The sequence below is a fragment of the Citrus sinensis genome, chromosome 2, assembly GCF_022201045.2.
Source record: "Citrus sinensis cultivar Valencia sweet orange chromosome 2, DVS_A1.0, whole genome shotgun sequence".
Taxonomy (NCBI): Eukaryota; Viridiplantae; Streptophyta; class Magnoliopsida; order Sapindales; family Rutaceae; genus Citrus; species Citrus sinensis.
The window spans coordinates 21,165,951-21,190,140 of NC_068557.1; the positions used below are offsets into that span (position 1 = coordinate 21,165,951).

General features: G+C 29.5%; 1 protein-coding gene across 1 annotated transcript; it reads left to right on the forward strand.

The window, feature by feature from the left end:
- Positions 1-2,114: 2,114 nt before the first annotated feature.
- On the forward strand, positions 2,115-5,080 carry LOC107175704 (uncharacterized). Its single transcript, XM_052435062.1, has 2 exons — positions 2,115-2,330; positions 3,894-5,080. Exons 1-2 carry the CDS (start codon positions 2,312-2,314, stop codon positions 4,217-4,219), a joined length of 345 nt encoding a protein of 114 aa, XP_052291022.1. The 5' UTR covers positions 2,115-2,311; the 3' UTR covers positions 4,220-5,080.
- The last annotated feature ends 19,110 nt before the right edge of the window (positions 5,081-24,190 follow it).

A 24,190-nucleotide genomic window follows, 5' to 3' on the forward strand; every position in this document is an offset into this window, starting at 1 on the left:
AGTGAGCCCAATACAGAGTCAGCAAGGCTCAAAAAAACTCAGCAAAGCCTAGATTAGAGCGTGACGCTATTCCCACCCCTCAAAAACTCTTATCACATCCCTCTTCTATTTTAATTACAAAAATATCCTCGCACATTTATTTATTTTTAAATAAAACCAATTCGTGAGCCGTTCATTCTTGGATTTTTTTTTTTTTACCTTATATGTGGGTTGACAAATATTAGAGAATTGACAACCATTGGATTTAATCAAATAGCTGAAAATAAGATTTTTTTATGATGCTGTATTTATTTTTACAGTATTGATAGTGGGACTAATGTGGGCCCTTAGATATAAGAGTTTTAATCTGAATCATTCATTTAATATAATGGATAATTAGATAATTAATTAAAATATAGCAGGTAAATTATAGGTTGCAGGTAAATATTAATTTTTTAATTTTAAATCAATATTAATTTCCAAAAAAACCACCCACACCCCTAAGATTTGCTAAAATAATTATACATGTTCCTTTAGTTTCATAAATAGTCACATAGACCCTCTTAATTTCGTAAATGACTATTATACCTTTTGACTAAATCAATCTAAATAAATATAAATATAGTAATAGGATAAAAATAATAAATAAAAATCATATGATACAAATAAAGTGTTACAATAAATATAATTGATAAAATAACATGTACAATAAAAATTTTGTTAATATTAAATTATTATTAGTCTATCTTGACGAATGAACTAAAATCTATTAATCCAAAAATTGATCTTAAGATTGATATTAATATAGACATAATTAAATAAGATATTGTTAATTTTATAAATTATTGTGAATGTTAGGTATAATTAATTAATTTTATTATTATGTCAAGTAGATTTTAATATTAGTAAAAAGAATATGACAAACTAATAATAAAAGAATATGAAAAATAATAATGTTAAAAATAAAATTTTTAAAATTAAAAATATTTTATAAAATTTTATCTTATGTTATGTATTATATTTTTTAATTTAAGGAGTTTTGTATGACCATTTAAATAAAATTTAGAGGCGTGAGTGGTCTTTTTACTATTAATTTTGTAGCCTATTTGAAGTACTATATCATTTTACATCATACATCACACTTAAGATGTTGATTTTATTAAGGTGTTATGTTATTAAAAATTAAACTTAGCATTTATAATACTACAACTTTAATGTAAAATGTAATAAAAAAATATAAAGACATTTTCGAGTAGTCAATTTTAGTTTTCTTTTACAAAATAGTATTATAAAAGACAACTGGTAAAATGTAATAAAAATGCTATGGAAAAAAAGTTAGTAGAGGTGATTCTCTTTATTAAAACATATGACGTAATACACAAACGCACACATATTCAGTACTTCTATTTATCCTTATTTATTGATAGGTGGGAAATTAAAATCGTATTTACCCTAATGTATTATGAATTGATATGTGAAATATAAATATTATTAAAAGTTAATTTGCAGACTGATGAAGTAAACCATCCTTTATGAACATTTGATACATTAATCTAAGGTCAAATGAGATATATCACATGATATTTCATATAGTAGTCCAATTTTCAACATTTGCATATGGTTTTATAAGCTAGTAAACCAATAAATATACCATGAGAAATCAAAGGCTATTCCATGGCCATGCATTAGAATAAAATAATCTAACAGTACATACTATATCCGATCGATAGATTTTGAAATTAGTTTGATTACATGATAATAATCGAGTCATCTTATAACATTAAGGATATGATTTAAGTAATATTTTAGCAATTTTGAGTTTCGCATTGAATTTTCAAATTAATTAAATGTTGAAACCCTTTCATGTTTGGCCTGAAATTACAACTTGATAAAATTACAAAAAACCAATAATGAATGGCGTAGGATACATAGTAAAATAAATTTTAAAATGTATTTAAACGTACGTATGAATTTTGTGGAATTAAACAAAATATGTTGTTCAAGTGAAATTGTGAGAATATTTAAAATTATAAGGGTGGTCACTGAAATTTCTCCCAATTGAGCCAACCCCATGATATAGACGGTTTTGTTTTGACAAATACGATTTGTTAGCCACTTTGACTGTTGGTAGAATAAGTTCCGGCAAAACACAATTCAAACTCATCTTTGCAAAGAATAAACAGTATCTCATCAAGGATCAAATCTAAGCGGAGTTTTTGTTCAATCAGTCGGACTAAATTCGAGTAGAGTTCTTAGTCAATTAATCAAGTTGTTCGGTTTTGAAACAAATTTATATTCAAGGTAAATCTGGGAGCTGTCATTACAAAAAGCGATGGATATTGATGAACAAGGTTAGTACTGATATGTTCTTTGTAATTTGATATTTAGAATTTTTATGATTATTTTGTTGTTGTGTAGAGAAATGGTTATGACGAGATTTTGGCTATGTAACCATGTAATGACCAATGCTTTAAAATCAAACACTTGTTCGATTATTTGTCCAAACCAAAAAAAAAAAGGCACGCAGAAACATAAGAGAACTGAGAATATGATGTCTGCCAGTCGTGCTTCTTGGAGAAAGAGGTTGAAAAAAAGAACTAATACAGCATTTAAGTTGGTTGTTTCGATGCTTCTGAGCAGTTTGTATTGTTTAAATCATATCTTAATATAGAAAAATTGAAATTGAACATTGTAAAATTATTTGAACTTCTAACAAATAGAGCTTTCTAGGGGGATATAGCTTCTAATTTTTTTCCTGAGGAATTGATATCATTTAATTCAGAAACTTCTGGTCTTGTGTAGTTTGAAGACAGCTGTGACCTTTGTGCACTAAATCCTGAATATCTCTAAGATGAGAAGTCCGAATTTGATTCTGCAAATTTCTTCCACAACTAGATACATTTATCTATCCAACAATATATATTATGTAATGTCATATATTCTAGATCAATACAGTTAAATCATGGAAGTTGGCTGATAATCAGAGGCTTGGTTGGTTCAGTGATTCTGAGCAGTCAGCATTCTTTAAGCCATATCTTCATGTAGAAAACTTCAAATAGAAAACCGTAAAATTATTTGAACTCCTGAAAAATAAATATTTCTATAGAAATATAGTTTGTAATTTTAGGCATTTTTAATTGATATCAGTTAATTTAGAAACTTCTGGCCCTGTGTAGTTTGAAGACAGCTGTGACCTTTGTGCACTAAATCCTGAATATCTCTAAGATGAGAAGTCCGAATTTGATTCTGTAAATTTCTTCCATAACTATATTCATTTATCTATCCAAACATATATATTATGTAATGTCATATATCCTAGATCAATACAGTTAAATCATGGAAGTTGGCTGATAATCAGAGGCTTGGTTGCTTCAGTGATTCTGAGCAGTCAGCATTCTTTAAGCCATATCTTCATGTAGAAACCTTCAAATAGAAAACCGTAAAATTATTTGAACTCCTGAAAAATAAATATTTCTATAGATATATAGTTTGTAATTTTATTTCTTGTTAATTGATATCAGTTAATTCAGAAACATTGGGTCTTGTGTGGTTTCTAGACGGTTGTGACCTTTGTGCACTAAATCGTAAATATCTTTAAGAAGCGAAGTCGAAATTTGATTGTGTAAATTTCTTCCGTAACTAGACACATTTATCTATCCAAAAAAATATAATAGAAATCTCATATATTCTAGATCAGTACAGTTTAATCATGCAAGTTTGCTGATAATCATAGACTTGGTTGCTTCAGTGATTTTGAGCAGTCAGCATTCTTTAAGCCATATCTTCATGTAGAAAACTTCAAATAAAAAACCGTAAAATTATTTGAACTCCTGAGGAATAAAGCTTTCTGGACATACATAGTTTGTAATCATGCAAGTTTGCTGATAACAAAATATTCAATATTGTTTTTGCAGTTATCAACCAAAATTCAAAAGAAGCAGAGTTTGACATTCCTTCATCACATGACATTCTTTCAACAGATAGGGCAACCATTCTGCCAAGTGTAGATGATTCCTCATGTTCCATTTTTTTTAATGGTAAGCACCTGCAACAACTCACTAGTGAAGATGTAATTGGAAGTCAATTTGAGACACTTATAGATGCTGAGAATTTTTACAGTAATTACTCGAAAGTAATGGGCTTCAGCATTCGTAAGAATGATATAAGGTATGATAATGATGGTCAAACCAATGTGAGACTTTGGGTTTGTAATAGGGAGGGCGAGCGTGCTAAACAGTAAGTTGAAAGGAAAGATAGAATTCGGGAACCGAGGACTGTTACGAGAGTCAAATGTCCAGTTGCTTTTAGAGTGAAGATGAATAAGAAGGTTGGTACTTGGGTTGTTAATCAGTTTATCCCTGAACACTCACATGAGTTGGCAATGAATTATGAGATTAAGTTCCTTCGATCCCATCGATCAGTTAAAGATTGTGACATGGCTCAAGCTACTGCGATGAAAACTGTTGGTATAAAGACTAGTCAAATTATGGATTTTTTAGTCAATCAAGCTGGGGGTTATGACAATGTGGGCTTCACACTGGAGGATTTGTATAATTCATTAGATATTGAACGTCGGTCTATGATGCTTGAAACAGATTCAGAATCTGCTCTGGCATACTTAAAAGGAAAAGCTGATATGGATCCAAATTTCTTCTGTAAATACACTGTAGATGAGGAGAATAGACTTTCAAACTTGTTTTGGGCTGATTCTATTTCTCGTTTAGATTATCACCACTTTGGGGATGTGTTAGCTTTTGATAGTACGTACAAGACAAATGAATATGGTAAGCCATTAGTCATGTTAGTGGGAGTTAATAATCATTATGCAACATGTTTTTTTGGATGTGCATTACTTGTGGATGAGACAGTTGAGACATATATGTGGGTGTTGGAAACATTTTTGTCTGCCATGAATAATAAAAAGCCTATTTCTGTGGTGACTGATGGAGATCGAGCAATGAGGAAAGCGATTAAAAAGGTGATTCCTGAAGCTCGTCATCGTTTGTGTGTTTGGCATCTACAGAGGAATGCACAATCTAATGTACGTAATAAACCTAATTTTATAAAAGTATTTACAAAGTGTATTTTTGAATTTCTTACACCTGAAGAGTTTGATAAATTATGGTGGAATATGGTGGAGGAAGAAGGTTTGCAAAATAATGATTGGGTGAACAAAATTTATACAAAACGACATAGATGAGCAGAAACATTCTTATAGGGTCATTTCTTTGCTGACATGTGTACTACACAACGGTGCGAGGGAATGAATGCATATATGAATAGATTTCTTCAACAGAAGTTAAAGTTGCAAATCAATCCAAATCAATCCCCAACCACAGTCAAAATGGTCCATTCAAGATTGCTTGCAAAGTTCCAATCATTGTGTGCTCCTTCGCCAATTGACACAGAAAGCCGGTCTGTTGAATTATCTGTCAAGACTCATTTTAAGAAGAAAATTTGATAATTTTTTCCCGCAAAATTTTCATAAAAGATATTGGAATGGATATTTGACATTTCAGATTTTTAGTTAACGACATACAATCATTCACTTGTAGGCTGAACTTAAAACACACACAAAAAAAAAAAGCAGACTATTATTTTTTGAAAGTTTTTAATTGGAAGAGACCATAACCTCAAAAGCTAACAAAACTTAATGAGTAATCCAAATAAAAACTTTACATCGAATACAAAGGTCAATTAAAGGGGACAAAAAATATTGAAAGTAACAAGACACAAAATTTTCATAAAGAGTAATCCAAAAACTTAAAAACTAAAAAAGAAAATTACGTAATCCAAATAAAAACTTTGCATTGAATATAAAATTCAATTGAGGGGACAAAAAAATTAAAAGTGACAAAATACAAATTACGTCCAATACCAAATTTATTAAATCTCTACTAGGCAGATCAATTGGATTTTCTTCCTGGTTTCTTCAAATATTCTCTAGTACCAATTACAGTTCTAACTTTATTAATTGAACGATTTTTTTTTCTGAGAAGCAACTTTAGTTCTAACTTTACTAGTTGCAATAACATTCGTCTTAGGACCATGGAATGATAGTGCTTTTTGTATAACACTATCTCTTACTTCATTTGCATCACCATTTACAAGGAGTAGCGCAAGACGAAATCTTTCTTCATCCGATTCATACTGCATATAATAGAATTGATAACAATTTAATATTGATTAAAGTATTGTGCAAACTAAGAAATATAAATTGTATGATTAAGTTACCTTATAAGTTGGGAATAACATCTCACATGGAGTCTCCATAAACTTCATCACATACAAGCCACAATCATTTCCATTTGGTTGAATTGGCACATTATTTGGATATAAAATGTCAAAGTCAGCGAAATACCAATCAGAAGGAAAGTTAAAGGCTATATCACGAAACAAGACTAGGTCCAATGCATGTAACTGCAATAATAATAATGATAGTTAATATATATTGCATCTAGTAATTTCATATAAACAAATAAAAAATTTGAACTTACATTTTGCTTAACGATTTCTTGACGATGATTTGGTTCTATTTCAGAATTAGGCAAAGAATCCCAAATCTCAGCAGTCTTATCTTTTATATTCATTATCACAAGATACCAATGTTTTGCAAGCCCATCATAAAGAGGAACATATATCTGTGGAACAATACAGAAATTTTATACTAATCATTACACACTTCAAATGATAATAATAAAACATATGATATTTTAGTAAATAACTTTTTACTTTTTGAACATATGATAATATTCCTGACCTTTTCACATCTTTTGAGTGCACCCATGTAACATTCACAAATGTTATGTTTACGAACCGAAATTTCGATATTTGATCTATCAATGGTTGAGACACCTGACACATTCGCCACGATTTGCTACAAAATTCATAAATTAATAATTATATGAAGATGGTAAGATATAACTTTAAAAAAAATTCTAAATTTTTAGTAAAAACATATTATACATTTGTAATAGCAAAATATATAACATACCCCAAAAAGAATTGGTAAAAACCAATTTCGAGTCTCATAATCTTGCTTCAAACTCTCCTTTCTAGTTAAGTACTCGGCATAGCAACTTATGATCTATGTATAAAATAATCACAATATCATTATTAAAACATTCACTACCAAATGCAAAATAAATTATAAATTAAATACATATAATCTTATTACGCTCTGAATATTACACACACACAGAGTATACCTCATCAAATATCCAAACATTAGGAGCTAAAGAAGACATTAAGAAGCGGGTAACAATATGTCGCTTTGTCATTACAATTTTCTCTCTGTATAAATTATACACTCACATTAATAAGAAATTAAAACAAATAAGAACATCAAAATACAAACGTATAAAATATGATTATATTAAATACTTCCATACCTTTTATCTAGTTGTTCATGAAAAATATACTGTAAAATATACCATTCTTCCTCCGAAAAAGAAGCTCCATGTTTGGATAAACCAAACTCCTTGTTGCGGCGGCCTTTTTTTTTGGTGAAATTTTCATAAGGAGATTTTTTATAACGACTGGGCTTTCGAGGACGCACCTTTTTATCCTCAACTGCATCTACTTCAACCGATGATACCAAATCCACAAAATCAATTGCATCCATGGCTTTATCCGACATGCATAAGAACATGAATTTTATTTATTTTTTTTATTTAATGAATGTGCTAGTACAAAAAATTTTTGAAAAAAAATGTAGAATAATAGTTTGTTATCATACCTTTTTAACAACATTGTTGAAGATTTGGTTCTCTTTCAGTTTCCTATATGCAAATAAGTTTTTCAATGATAAATTTTCATCACATGCGTCTTCAATCTTGTCCTTAATCTCTGCGATCTTCACCCCAAACTCATCTCCCTTTCCCACGAAATTTTGACCACTTGATTCATTTGTACAATTTTGAACATCTTTACTAGAAGAGTTCATCTTTTCCTTCCATGGGTATGATTGCATATGAGTTATATTATGTTCAAGTGCTTCAACTACACTATACATTTTTTGTACCAATGCATAAGTATCTAAATTGTTCTTCTTCAGCTCACCAAATTCATACCTGACAGCGGCAAGATTAAAAGTCATCCCATCAATTTTTTCATTAAGCTTTGTCAATTCCTTCTCATGGTTGCAATTTCGAAAGTTTGCTTCACCCTCTCCGTTTGTTTTAATGCTTTTATGGAGCCCTCCATCATCTTTTTTTTCCATCTGCATTTTAATGTTAATATTTAGTCAATCATGTAACATCAAGTATATCTATAAAATTATGATACTAACAAATAAAATATCAACAAACAAAAATGAAGATTTTAACATCAATATTTTCATATTGGGCTTGTCTTTAATTTTTAGAATTTAAAGACCGACATTTAAATTTCAATTGTAAGATATTAATAGTCAGCTGAATTCCCTCCTCAAAATAATATAAATTCGTAAAGTGCAACGGAAAGATCTCTTGCAAGGTAGACAACTAGACTAGCCAAATTCTGAATGTTGAGAGTTTGAAAGATTGAATTTTCTCTTGTTGCCTTCATTGAGAAAATGACAGAGAATTAAAAGAGAGAAAGTTCATTCCCACCGCATAAAGCCTAAGAGAGGCAAAATTATTAATCTGACTCTAGAATCTTCAGGTCTTCACAAAAAAACATATAACAAACTTGAAAAAAAAATTTGTCCCTTCAGATCCTAGAAGTATTGTGCTTCTAATCTTGTTTTGCATGCTTCAGCTGTAGTAATTAGTTCATTTCCATGTAATCAAAAAAAAAAAAAAACTACATTCATATGTGGGCAAGATCATGCCAGTTTAACCTTTAGCGTCGCTGCTGGAGATAATCAAATCAGGGCGGAGAAAAGGAGAATGGAATCAGAGGCTAAGATTAATAAGTGGGCCTCAGCTTGCTTTGCCCCTCTTTCTTAAACGATTGGTGGTTAACTGCTGACTCAGCCAAGTCTTGGCTGCACTTGATTCACCGATTTAGGTTATTTTGTCTTCTATCTGATGCAGCGAAGAAGCTTTGCTGCTTAACATGCTGCAATGCAACTTTATCCTTTGAAGTTCAAACTTCAGGGCTGCGCACTTTATGTAATCCTATGAATAAAAAGAATTTGTTTTCAAATGTGAAAAAAGAAAATGTAAGGTAGTAACTAAATATATTATAGCATCAAAGCAAGATTTGATATGAATTTAGTACAACAAAGAACATCAAATCTGTGATTCCTTGTCTAATGTCACCATCGAGCAATAAATTTAAAAGCCTACCTATCAAATAGACGTGGCAATAAATGGAGAAAAAGTTGAATTATAAGAACAAGTTTACGATTTGACACGGTTAATCATTCGTGAACTGAGACAGCATTCAAGAATCCAATTTCAATACAACAACATAGGAGATAAACAGATGACGAATTTTATGAGATAAAGAAGGAGGTTGAGTTTTATTGTATCTCTATTTTCTTTCCTTTTAAATTTAAATTAGGTTTTGCAACCGGTTTGTTAACCGGTTATAACATTTTTGAAATAATTAAATATTTTCATTATTAAAAATAATGTGTACCGTTGATTACATCTAATGGTACAAATTTGTTACACTATTAATACCGTAAACAAAATTACGGCACCATAGAGGGACCCCTGAAAATATAATAAATAGTAATAGAGGAGTTGTGGGAAACTTTCTCCATTGTCTAATGTCTGTTAACTTATCACATAAGATAACAATGACCTTCGTTCTCCCCTCCTAATAGGTGTTTGTCAGCCCTAGTGTACACTAAATCTTGATTTTTTTCTCGATAAATTATCCGAACTTTCTCTCTCTATCAACTTATAATTGAGCACTTTCCATATTACTAAAAACTTTGATTCAGATCATTTTCCTTTATTTATATTTCTCAACAAAATCTCGAGGAACTTGACTTTTTCTCTCAAAAAAAAAAAATTTAACATTTGCCCTTCAAGCAATTTTTTTAAAATTCAATGCACTTTCTTATGTAAATTGTAATAATTTATAATTCAATTTAAATTATTTCTCATAATCTAAAATCATTTCAGCACTTTTTTCTACAGGTATTTAAAACATAATCAAAATCCTTGTATTTTTATGACAATGAAAAATGAAGTAGGGTTTAGGAAGATAATTTTTTTAATTTTAATAAAATAATTTGTAAGGTCAAAATTGTAAAGATAAAATAATATGAGGTTTTAAAAGATATTTAAACGGGTGTTAAAAGCTCAACTCTCAATTGAACAAGCATAGTTAAATTCAACAAGCCCACACAGGTCCAACAAAATTCCAATGTCAAAGGGATGAGAACAGCTATTAAATTGGAAGAAGCGCTAACCAAACTGTACATATATTAAAACGACTTACTCCTCTCTCGGACTTATTTAGGGGTTGATTGAAGAATCAAAATCGGTGTAATTCAATTATTCATTTTTTTCTTTTCTTTACACCTTATGTTGGAGAAGTAAGGCAAGTTATTAAAAGAGAAGGATCCTTCAAGTAGCCAATTATTTTGGAAGTGCAAGCATGGATGATTTGTTCCATCGATATATGGTTAAAATTTATGAGAAATTAGAAATGGGGATAAGGAGTTTACACAAATTTGCTCATTTTCCTTGATAAATAAATGAATTATGTTTTTGTTACACGTCCTTTATTTTGTTCCGGTTAATTTCTTTTGCTTGTTTCTTTTATGCTTTGAATAAGTCTTGCTAGCTATTGAATAAATTAGAGTCCAAGTTGTTTATTTAGCTAAATTGTTGGTACGTGCCTAGTGTTACGGAAAGACAGTTGTATTTCCCATTATTTCGGAAAGACAGTTGTATTTCCCATTATTTAAGTTGATGGAATAATACTTCAGGGTAAGAATGGTAATGGGGTGGGGGAAGATCTACCCCAATCCCCACCTCATTCTCCAATAAATTTAATGGGGTGGAGATGAAGAATCCCATGTGGGGAATGATTTTGGAATGTTTGAAAGGCTTGGATTGTAATTAGGTAATTAACTCAACTTATTAAAGATGATATTGTCATACCACATTCATAATATTTCATTTTGATAGATATTTATGATTTGTAAAATAAGTTGAATTGATTAGGGGCCATATGAACTTTTTATTATAAAGTACCTTAATTTATTAACTTTTTAAATTTAGATATGATAAGTATTGTAGTCCATTTGAGTTTGGATCTAAATATTTTTAGTTTATACTTGAGGGGAGAATATGTAATTTTTTCTGATTTTTGTTTCACAATTAATTTAGCTGTGATCATTGTACCAAATCAAATAATAAAAAAAGAAATCATGGGTTTAAATTAAAATAAAAAAAGGCATGGGGGTGATTATTTGTGTGAAGAAGGAAAAAAAACAGTGATAGACAAGGGAAAGAGAGACATATTATAGAGTTAACATCTGTTAGTTGCTTATTAGTTATTCCATTTTAGTTAGCCACTAATTCTATATATTTTGATGTCCATGAAGAAAAATTAAAAATAAATTAAATCCTATCCCTAAATACATTTAAAGGAAAAATGTCATAATCTCTTACAAATCTTGGCAAAAATGAGATTAAGAAAGAATCCGAATGAAATTAATCTTATTTTATGGGTTTTAATTTGTTAGTTAATTAAGCAGACCAAATCAAGTCGATGGGACAATATGAAGATTGAATGAATCATCTAGTAGGTACGGAGATTTTATTTTTAATTTTAAATACACACAATGAATGAATATGCTTGACTTGTTAAAGATTATTTCTTGAATAAGTGATATTCATTATTAGTGATAATAATGGGTGATTAGTGTTAAAAATTGTATGTTTGTTAAGGGGTAAAAATGTTATTTTGTGCTATTATTGTAATTTATATTTGTAATTATGTAACATATTGTGAATTTCTAATTATTTTTCTAAGTATTTGATTTTGTGTATTTTTGTGTGTTTATTAGGTAAAAATAATAATTTCATGCAATTGGAGGCTCCAAACAAATGTGCAGATGTCAAATTTAGATTTTAGAAGTCTGAGAAATTATGTTATTGTTGAGGAGGAACCAAGACTTTTGTTGTAAACTTTTAAGTTTTCACCACGGTAAATGTGGTAATTGTAAAGCTGTAAGTTTTTATCATGTTAGGTATAGTAATTATTGGTGGAATGTGTTGAATGTGTTTTGAGTGGATTACATTAGGTTTACATTTTATTAGTGGGACAAATGTAAGGCTAAGATGTAATTATATTTACTTATTTATGTGGTGTGGATTTACTATGTATTAGTATAAATAGAGAGGGGAGGGGGAGGACACACCTTTTCACACCTTCTCTTCTCTTCTCTTCTTTCCCCCTAAATTCTTCTTCTCATCTCTCTTTGTTATATATTTTCAATCAATAAAATTAGTTTTATTTCAATTTTCAAGTTCTATTTTTTTAATTATGCATTTTTCAATTTTAATAATTTCCTTTATTTTAAAAATGTTTAGCTCAATATTAGTAGTTAGGGGAAGGTGAAACTCTTAGTAAAAATACGGTTTAATCAAATTCTATTTTTAATTGTACAAATTAAATTTTTTTCTATTAATTTTATCCATAATTTATATTTTGAAATTTTGATTTATTGTAGACAAACATGGAAGTTTGGCACGATGAATTCTTAATATCTTCGTATAAAGTATGGTAAAATGGTATTTTGATTTATTGTAGACAAATTAAGTTTTGGCACATTAAGTTCTTAATCCATAATAAAATAAATGGGAAAATAATTTTAATTTATACAATTAATCTTTTGGGAAATAAAATAAAAAAAAATTTGTTAAATTGCATTTATTATTAGGAGTGGATCCATAATCCTAACTAACTCAATTTCATAATTTTTCTAAAATTAAGTTGCATATTTTTAATTTTTAATTTTATTTTTTTGATAAACTTAAATAAACAGATTAAATCCTTTTTTTGTGGATCGATCTCGGACTCACCGAGTTATAATATAACAAGATACTCTTAGAAATCACTTTTAAGTTGTGTCAAAGTTTTGGCCCCATTGCCGGGAGATGTATTTATTTTGTTTTATTTTTTCTTTTTTTTCTTTTACTTTTATTGTAAATTTTCTTTTACCCCCTTTTTCTTTTCTTAAATTCTGTTCTATCCCGAAATCTTTCATAATTTCATTTGTACTTTAAAAAAATCTCGTTTCTGGCTCATTCTTCTCATAATTTCGGTTTGACAACAAAATCACAAAAAATTTTTGAATAGGTCCCTTGCCAAAATTTCCCATAAATCTCAAATTCGGACATATAACTTGAGCTTTCTTGAAACATAAATGGATTTCTTTGGACCTAATTTGGACTCAATAAAAAGAATTTTGACTTTAAAAATTACAAGACCCATTAATTTGAATTAATCACTTAATCGGTTGGTAATTTTTAAAATTTGAAAAAAAAAGAGCCTACACTTTAATTATTTCTTTTCTTTTTTTCTTTTATTTATTTCTGTAATTTAATTTTTGCATTTATTTTATTTTTGGTTTTTACTTTGTTTATATGTTTGGTTTATTGCCTATTTAGTTATTTTAATTTTAGTTAATTAATTTTTAGTTTTTTTTTTATTTTTGTCTTGTGTTTTTTTTGTACATTTATCTTGTTTATTTAATTTTCATTTTGTTTTTAATTTGTGTAATTTTCATTTTTTTTTGTTTTGTTAGTCATTTGTTTGTGTATCATCTTTACAACATAATTTTACACTCACACATCATCATTGCATGAGACGTTAGTCTCGGACTTCAAGTGACAGGTTAATTTGTAGATCTTAATCACCACCACCAATCATAGACGAGATCCAAGATGAAAACATTTTAGGCCAACTTAATCCTCTAGTTGTTCAGGGTGACAACCAATCTTAACGTGATCAGAATCAACCAAGAACTTTGAGAGATTACATGAATCCAACGAGAACCGGAGCACCATCATGTATAGTATTTCCTCTAGAAGCATTTTGATTCAACTTCAAACCAGGTATTATCCAACTTTACCAACATTTCATGGTTAAGAATCTGAGAATCCATACTTGCATCTAAGAGATTTTGAGGAAGTTTGTAATACATACACATACCAAAATTGTAGCATGAACATATTTAGATTAAAACTTTTTCCCTTTTCATTAAAAGATAAACCTAAAACTTGGCTACAAAACCTTAGATCTGGATCAATAAGAACTTGAAATAATATGCAAGAATAGTTTTTGAAAAAATTCTTCCCATCTCACAAAACCAATTCTTTTAAAAGGCAAATCACTTATTTAACTAAAAAAAAAAAAAGAAACATTGTACCAATGTTGGGATAGATTTAAAGAATTGCTTAACATATGTCCATAACATGGTTTCGAAACTTGGCGATTGATCACTTATTTCTACGAGGGCTTAACACCACAAAGTAGACAAGTTGTAAAAATGATGTGTAATGGTGAATTTAGAGAGAAAAATATGAAGATGCACTAGATTACCTTGACCAATTAGTTGAAAATGCACAACATTAAGATATTGTTGGAACATTTGAATTGACTAATAAACCACAACCATCTCCATCTAGTGGAAGAATCTATAACTTTAGGGAAAATCATGATTTACAAGCAAAATTTGCATTCCTAGTTAGGCAGGTTGAAGCTTTGAAAAATAAAAAAAGTGATCAAATAAAATCTATTCAAGAAATTGCATGTGATGTTTGTAGTTATAATGATCATTTCAGTCATTATTGTCCTACTCTGCCTGCACTCAAAGAATGTTTGCATGATCAAGCTAATGCCATCAACACTTTTAACAAACTAAACCCATATTCACAGATTTATAATCTTGGTTGGAGAAATCATCCAAATTTTACTTGGAAGAATAATAATAATACACAATCTTCACAAGCACCACCTCCACAAAATTTTCAAAATACTTAGCCTTATGCACCATATATTCCACCACCATGGAACAATTTGGAAGATACAATGCATTCACTGATTAGAAAGCAAGATGCTATTAATAATAAAAATGCACAAACCTTTTTTGTTTTGAAAGATACTCTTGCTAAAATTGCTTCTGAACTCACAATTCAAGAAAAAGGAAAATTTTCAGCTCAACCACAACCATGTCCTAAAATTCAAAATTCACCCATGGACTAAGTCAAGTCAATTATAACTCTTCGTAGTGGTAAGGTTATTGATCGGCCTATTCCCAAACCTTGTAAAGATAGCAACAATGAAAATTCAAAGGGTAATGAAGAACTAAATAAACTTACACCTAGTGAAGAAATAACTATTGTTCCATCTGAACCATTATTTCCGCATGCATTGAATAAACTAAGGAAATCAAATCACTCTTATGAAATTTATGAAATCTTTAAGCAAGTGAAAGTCAATATTCCTCTGTTAGATGCAATCAAGCAGGTACCTTCATATGTAAAATTTTTAAAGGACTTATGCACTATTAAAAGGAAATTGAAGGTAAGAAAAAGTCATTTAATGACTGAACAGGTAAGTACCATTTTGTCTACTAATAATAAGTTGAAATATAAAGATCTTGATTGTCCTACTATTTCCTGTATCATTGGAGATCACAAAATTGAGCATGCTTTGTTAGACATTGGTGCTAGTGTTAATTTGCTTCCATATTCAGTTTATCTTCAACTTAATCTTGGTGAGTTAAAATCAACTTCAACTATACTTTTACTTGCCGATAGATCAGTAAAGTACCAAAAGGAATAATGGAAGATGTTTTAGTACAAGTTGATAAATTCATATACCGTGTGGATTTTATTATTTTAGAAATTGAACTTGTTGTAAATAATTATAAACCAATTCTTGTAATTTTGAGTCGAGCATTTTTAACAACTGCTAATTCTTTGATTAATTGTATGAATGGTTTAATGAATTTTTCATTTGGAAATATGACTCTGGAATTGAATGTTTTCAACATGTGTAGGCAACCTAATGAAGAAAATGAGAATGAAGATGAAATTAATGAACAAAAGGAATTGCTTGAATATTGTATAGAGGAGAATATTCAAAAAGGGAGTTTTTATGAACTTAGTGATATTTGTTTAGTTAATTTGATTGAATCAAATAAACAACTTCTAATATAAATTTGTTGTTTGATTCTTGTCAGACTTTGCAAAATGATGATGGGAAACCAAATATAAATTTGTTGTTTGTGATTTATTATGCGAGTAAGACTTTGGATAGTACTCAAATGAATTATTTGACAACTGAAAAAGAATTACTTGTTGTGGTGTTTGTATTAAACAAATTTTGTTAATATTTACTTGGTTCTAAAACTGTTGTTTTTACTAATCACGCTATTGTGAGATATTTGATGACTAAACATGATGCCAAACCAAGACTAATTCATTGGATTTTGTTACTTCAAGAATTTGACCTCACCATCAAAGATAAAAAGAGTGCCAAAAATATTGTTGCTGATCATTTATCAAGACTCACATATGAAATCTGCACTGATATAACACCCATTAATAATTCATTTCCTGATGAATGTTTATTATATGTTACTTCAATACCATGGTATGCTAACATTGTTAATTTTCTTGTTACAGGTAAAATGTCTTCGCAATAGAATAGTCAAGAGAAGAAGAAATTTTTGGTTGAAGTAAAGAAATTTTATTTGGATGATCATTATTTGTTCAAATATTGCCCTGATTAGATTTTTCGATGATGCATTCCTGATAATGAGGTAAGTAGTGTCATTAATTTTTGTCATTCTGAAGCATGTGGTGAACACTTTTCTTCAAGAAAAACTACAGTTAAAATTTTACAATGTAGATTTTATTGGCCTACCATATTCAAAGACACATATGAATTTTGCAAAACTTGTGAAAATTGTCAAAAATTAGGATCAATTACTAAAAGAAACATGATGCCCTTAAATCCCATACTTGAGGTTGAAATATTTGACTATTAGAGAATTGATTTCATGGGTCCATTTCCACTATCTTTTGGATTTGTGTATATATTACACTACAAGAAAACATGCAATAGATGACAAGAAATAACCGTCATAAAGAGGGGTGCATGACAGACAAAATATATGTAATCTATGTCACTGTCATTAATTTATGACAGAATTTTTCCCGTCATGAGTTTATGATAGCTGTTAAAAGTCATACACGCGTCACACTACATTTTAGTGGGAAATCAAAACTATTTAAATATTTAGGAATTTTTTGAATTTTTTGGCGGGAAAATTAGTATTATTTCTATTAAATTATTTTAAAATATTTTTAATATTGTAAATTTTATTATTATTTTTACTGACTTAATAGTATATTTATTTATTATTATTATTTAACAAATTCTATAAATTTGTTTTTATAAATAAAATTGATCAATATAAAATAAATACAAAATATAATACTAGTAATTAAAAATCCAATAAATAAAATACATGGAATTTTATATATATTCAAACTACAGTTAAATACAAACTATGTCACCAAAGCATCTAAACTACATCAATCCCAAATTTTCAAAAGATATCCTAAAATAAGTATTCACCAACATCAAAATACTTGTACAAAAAATCAAAGTCCACCAAATTCCAGTGGTAAATCACTTGTAGAGTCTAAGTAGTAAGAGGCCAGCAATTCGTCTCAGTTCCTTCAATCACCACCATTATTTTTATTTACCCTTCAGATTGTTGTTGTTGCCTCTCCATTCGCTTAGCATGCCCTTAATTGTAGTATCTACCTATCCCTTTATATGCAGCCCTGGATTATAGCAACATGTAGAAAACAATGTTTAACAAGCATTTTACTATTCTCTAAGGGGGCAAAAAAAATATTTTACTATTTTCTAATCAAAGAACCTATAGCAAGTAGAATAGATTTAAAAACTAAGAATCAACATAAACATCTTTCACTAGTATTCACATAAATATTTATATAACCTTAAGCATCCAGGAACCAAAAGCAATTTACATGTTGCACTTATCAAATGTACAATAGAATAGAGAAAAGGAGAAGAATTACAAGCATAAAAAAAAAGGAAAAAGTACAAAAGTGAAGATTTCAGTGAGAGAAAGAATTGTCCTCAGTGTAGTTTACTTCTTTATCAGCCAATACACAACAGTAAAGGAAACTCATACTTGGATGTCATAAGAAAGACAAAAATCATCTAAAAAGCTATTTGTATTATAGATTTTGTTGGATAATAAGGCCATAAGGTTGATAACAAATTTAGGTCTCTAATGGAAAAGAAACTATTATCAAATTCTCTAATTTTCCTCTGCAGAAAAGGGGCATAACAGGACTGATCCATTTACAATTCCAATCATATTAATAGATTTTATTTACCAACTATCTTTGTGACTTAAAATAGTCTACAAAACACCATTAAGAATACCTAGAAAGGAATTAACAATTTTGAAACTAACACCATACCTGCAGTCAAGAGCCTTGCAGTCATATTCCTTACAAAAGTAATACAGGTATGGAGTTATTTGCACAAAACAAACTTGTGCAATGGTAAACCTCATAAGCCTGAGAAATGGGTATATCACTACAACATCAAGAATAGATCTAGTTTCTATGCATTAAAGTTTCTCACCAAATAGAGACATAAGAACATGGAAGATTGCATCTCATCTGAAACATACTAAACTAGTACAATATACAATTTGAAAGTAAAAATAAGAAAATCATGTTGAAGGAGACAAGTTTTATTTTCATACTCTAGATCACCTCAGAATTGCATGAGCCCTATTGTAACTTTCCTAAGAAGCCCAAAATGGAACACCTGATTAATTCTTTAATTAATAATCTATAATAACCATATAAGCTAACAAAAATTCTACACATACATGACTGCTAAAGGACTTTATATAAAAAATAAAGTTAAAAATGTCGCACCAACAGTTTATGCAGGGCTTCACAAAAATGAGTTCTAGACCTTCACCAAACAATTGTCATTTTTCCTTAAATGGTTTGCCTAAGATCACGAACCCAAGGCTATAATTTGACAACAGAGAATTAAGTTTTCAATTCGAAGCATCAAAAATATAAACTAACAAAATTATATCTCGTTTAAATATCATTAACATGTTTTGAAGTATACAATTGCAAGCCAAGAAGAAATAAATAACCAAAAAAAGAGTAATGCCTTAGTTATGAGTTCAATCTATAGAACAAACTGATACCTAGGGAAACATCTCCATTAAGCACCGATAGACTGCATTGAAACCTATCTTACAGAGCTATTGATATGCAGAAATTAAATTACAAGAAAATTAACTAATTCCAATAGCCAAACGCATTAGGTAAAAATCGTATTTGGTAAATAAAAAATCAAACAAAAACTTGCGTATAAAAGTTCCAAAATCATAAGGGTATAATTCAACAACAAATAAGCACAATTACGATAAGCAGTTTAACTCTAAACAAACCCAAAAAAAAAGAAACACTTAATTTAACCCAGCTTAGTCGCTAAGAAAATGCCAAACCAAAGAAAAAAAAATCGTTTCAATTACTTGTGATTATAATTTCCTTTTGGGTGTTTTTAAAGTGAGGAAGAATATGAAAGGAGCAGACTTTTCAATATTCAGAGAGATGTAGTGTGAAAAGAACATATCTGCAACTCCTTCGGTATCTCGTTTCGCAAGTGATGTTGGTGAAGAAGGAGAATAACGACCGTGGAAAGCATGAGAGGAAAATTCTAGAAGGCCGTTGAGGAACGATATTGATTTTGGCGGGAGACTAACAGTGGTGGTAAAGCAACGACGGCTGTCTGGGCTAAAGCTTGACGTGATGGTAGAGGAGCGACAACGATGACTAAGATGAATGGCGGCAACAAGTCAGCGACGTACATAATGGTAGCCCGTTTGGTAGTCGGTGGCTGAAGCTTGATGATGGCAGAGCAGTGGCAGCAGTGAAATCGAAGAGCAGCAGGGGAGTGGCAGCAATAGTGTGTTTAATTAGGTTAGACTTAGGGTTCACTTTTTCATTTTATACTTTAGAAATATAGTGTAATTGTTCACATATTAAGTTACCAATTATAACTCGACACATGGTTAAGTAAAAAATAATAATTTGTGATAAAAAATAATTCTACCATAAAACTATCATTAATTCATGATAAAAAATAATTCTATCACAAAGCCATCATTAATTTATGATCGATTGAAAATTATGTCACAAGTCTATCATAATTTTATGATATACCCAGAATTTGTCATAAATTGTCTGTCATCTATTAGCAGTTTTCTTGTAGTGTTAGTTATAATTGATTATGTCTTAAAATGGTTGAAGCAATGTCTTGTAGAAATAATGATAGTAAAACTGTCATTAAATTTTGGGAAATTATCAGCCATATACCCTTAAATGACACCAGTATCAAATGTGCTACAACACTTTTCCCTTATATCACTCGTATACCCTAAGTTGACAAAAGAGTTCTGGCGTCCACCTTTCCGTTTACTACCGTTAAGAACTTAACAGAATTTGAGCAAAATGATTATTTTATCCTTTAAACTCAAAATGAGGTAAAAAAATAAATTTACCTTGAAAATTAATGTAAATTTTCAATACACAATTTTTTTTATTTTGTTATTAACAATACATTTTTTTATTAAAAAAATATGAATTATTAATGGTACATATTATTAACAATTATCCATAAAAAATATTCATCTTATACCATAAAAAATTATTAACAACATATTATTTACAATTATACATATTATATCATAAAAAATTCAAGTTTGAGCTTGGAGGGGTAGATCTTCAATAATTTAGGTTAAATTTTGAAGGAGTAAATTCGGTTGTAAAGTAGCTTTTTTTTAGCAATTATTAACAATTATCCGATAAATGGGGTGACATGTCATTTTTATCAAAATATATCATATGACATGTCATTTTTTACTAGATAAATGGGATGACATGTCATTTTTTTAAAAAGACTAGATTACCCTTATGATGTCAGCGCTCACAAACGGATTGGTGGACGGCAGAAGTGTTTTATCAACTTAGGGTATACGAGTGATACACTTGAAAAATGTTGTAGCACGTTTGATACTGGTGTCATTTAAGGGTATATGACTGATAATTTCCCTTAAATTTTTAAGAGAAAATATTCTAAGTTGATTTGGAATCACTCGAGGTATTATTAGTGATGGAGGTAAATATTTTTGTAATAAGTCATTTGATTCTTTAATGAAAAATATAGAATTAGGCATAAAATTACTACATGTTATCATCCTCAAACAAATGGTCAAGTTGAATTAGCAAATATGGAGATAAAACAAATTTAAAAAAAAACAGTTAACCCAAACCGAAAAGACTGGTCTTTTCGACTGACTAATGCGCTTTGGGGTTACTGTACTGCATTTAAAACGTCTTTAGGAATGTCATCCTATTGGCTAGTTTATGGTAAACCTTGTCACTTACCTGTTGAACTTGAGCATAAATCATTTTGGACTATTAAAGCTTTTAATTCAAATTTAGATGATCTGGTAATATGCAAAAATTACAATTGAATGAACTTGAGGAATTAAGAAATGATGCATATGAAAATTCAAGAATTATTAAGGCTCTTACAAAAATTTTTCATGGTAAAAGAATTTTTCGAAAAACATTTGAAATTGATCAAAAAGTATTGCTTTATAATTCTCGTCTTCATTTGTTTCTAGGAAAGTTAAAGTCAAAGTGGAGTAGCCTATTTATTGTAAAAAATGTATATTCACATGGAGCTGTAGAAATTGAGAATCTAAAAAATAGTGTTACATTTAAAGTTAATGGTCAAAGAATAAAGCCCTATCTAGAATACCAACCATGTGAAGCAAGCACCCAAATAAATTTGAGTGATCCACCAAATCTTGATTAAGTTTTTAATGAGTATTTTAACTTTTCATTGTTGTTTTACCGTTGAATTGTCGGTTGTCTTGAATGATATGCGTTGTGATGTTTCTTGCTTAAAGTGTGTTTAATAATTATTTTTTTCTTCATTATACATCATGAGTACCTCAATAAGGAAGATTCTGTTCAGACATCTTAAAAACCTTTTGCGAATAAAATTTCGCTTGAGAGGCTAGATACAAAGGTGTAAATCATATCTAATTTAGGAACGACAACCACCAACATTAGTGGCCTACGTTTAGGATCAAGAAAGACAACTCAGAGAAATAGAGCGAGGTATATATGAATTTCAATTGGAGCTTGAGGTTAACTCAATGAGAGGACGAATGTAAATTCATTTTCCTTTTTACATTATGTTTTTCTTTTGTTTGTTCGCTTTCACGTTTGATTTGATTTTGCAAATTTGATTTTGGTGTGTTTTGATTTATTTTCCCGTATAAATGGCAGATAACGGTACTCCGTGACTTCTTAAGTCGGTATTCTTAGTTTCCCACAATAATTGAGATCTCAAAATCAAGTATGGAAGAAATACAACATAAATTGCAAAACATTTTCCTTTTCTCCCTCAAAATGCACTAAAAACAAATTTACAAAGCTTGTTAAGTCCATTATTTATAGAGTCGGCATTTTATGGTAAGTCTAGTTAAATTGGAAGTTTATTTCTTGAATATCTTGTAATAGGGATTAATTTATTAATTCCCTAATTTAGTGAGATTCCAATTTATTAGGAATATTTGTTTCCTAATTTAATTAGATGTCTAATTTAGAAAGTCAATTAATGATTGGATTTTATAATTGGCGCATGAGATCTGTTTAGAGCAAGAAGTTGGTTCAAATAGAAAGTTCATTAAATGCTCTAGATATTTCTTGGAAGACAAGTAAGGCAAGAAGATAAGATTTATTCCTATTCAGATTCATGGGAATTATAAGATGAAAGAAACCTTATTTGGAAAGAATCCAAATCTTTTAAGACTTTCTATTTTGGTGAAACCCTAGTACCTATATAAAGAGAGGTATTTCACAATTGAAGGTATCACACAACACAGAGCATAAAGCAGAGAAGCAAAATTTGGCCTCCTCCCTAGAGAATTCGGATTTTGCGCATCATGTTGTGTTGATTTGTTTTCTTATCTTCTTTCCATCTCTGTGGAGAGTTTATGTGGATTTTGGATCACTAGACATTGTAGAATTGAAAAATTGCTATTGATCATTTTGCGAAGTGCCTTGAGGATCGTGGATCAAGAGGGGTAGCAATTATTCAAGAGAAGCAGATTCAATCTGAGGTTGAGTAAACTATATGGTGATAAACTATAAGTGAGAGTCTTAAGTTTTGTAAATTCATAGGTTGTAATATTTCAACTTAGTGAATTATTTTTCATTTGGGCTTGGCCTCATGGATATAAGATTAATTAATCTAAACCATATAAAAATCTCTGTGTTATTTATTTTTTGTATTTTATTGTGTTTTTGAAAAATTAATATTTTTTATACGGATGAACAGTAATCGTGAACAGTAACTGTGAACCGTTGTGGTGAACAGTAACAATGAACAATATTTTCAGAAAATTAATTAAGTTGTTAATTTTTGGTTTTTAATTACCTACATCTATTTGTAATAGATCTAAATTCCTTTCAAAGCTCGTTGTGAAAGATTGCGTTTGTTAATGATCAACATAATTTCTTTTGATATTCATTGGTTAATTGAAGCAAAAGTCCGATTAGCTGGTGAGTTTCCTGATCCATTTATTTCTTACATGCTTGGTTTTGGTAAAAACACATTTGCTAAAAAATAGAGAGCTAAAAGACTTGGCTCAGAATGTCATAATTGTGTACGACTTAGTTGCAAACCAGAAGTTTGTAAATCTTTAGAAATGATTTTTGATAATCGAGAAGATAAAATTAAATTCGTTAAAGATGGCATGAGTAAAGAATCGTTAGATGATATCTTACGATCTCTTGAGATGCATCGAAGCGGACATGTGCAATATGAGATACACAAGTTATGGAGATTATTCCAAAAAGAAAGTGCACAATTTACTCTTACGAATCTGACTGAAAAAGACTTTGTTTGCCAGTTTATAAGAAAACTGGATGGGAATCATATCCTCGACCCATAGAGGGCGTTCAAGTTGTTACTAGATATAAAACCAGAGGAAGATGTGAGTCATAATCACAACTACCAGTAAATAACATTTTCTTATCATTTGCATTATTATATTTAATGGTGTGATTTTGTATTTAATCATTATTTGTTTTCTTTTACTTTTTTTTTCATTGTTTGTTTTTCTTTTTACTGTTTGCTTTTGAAATAT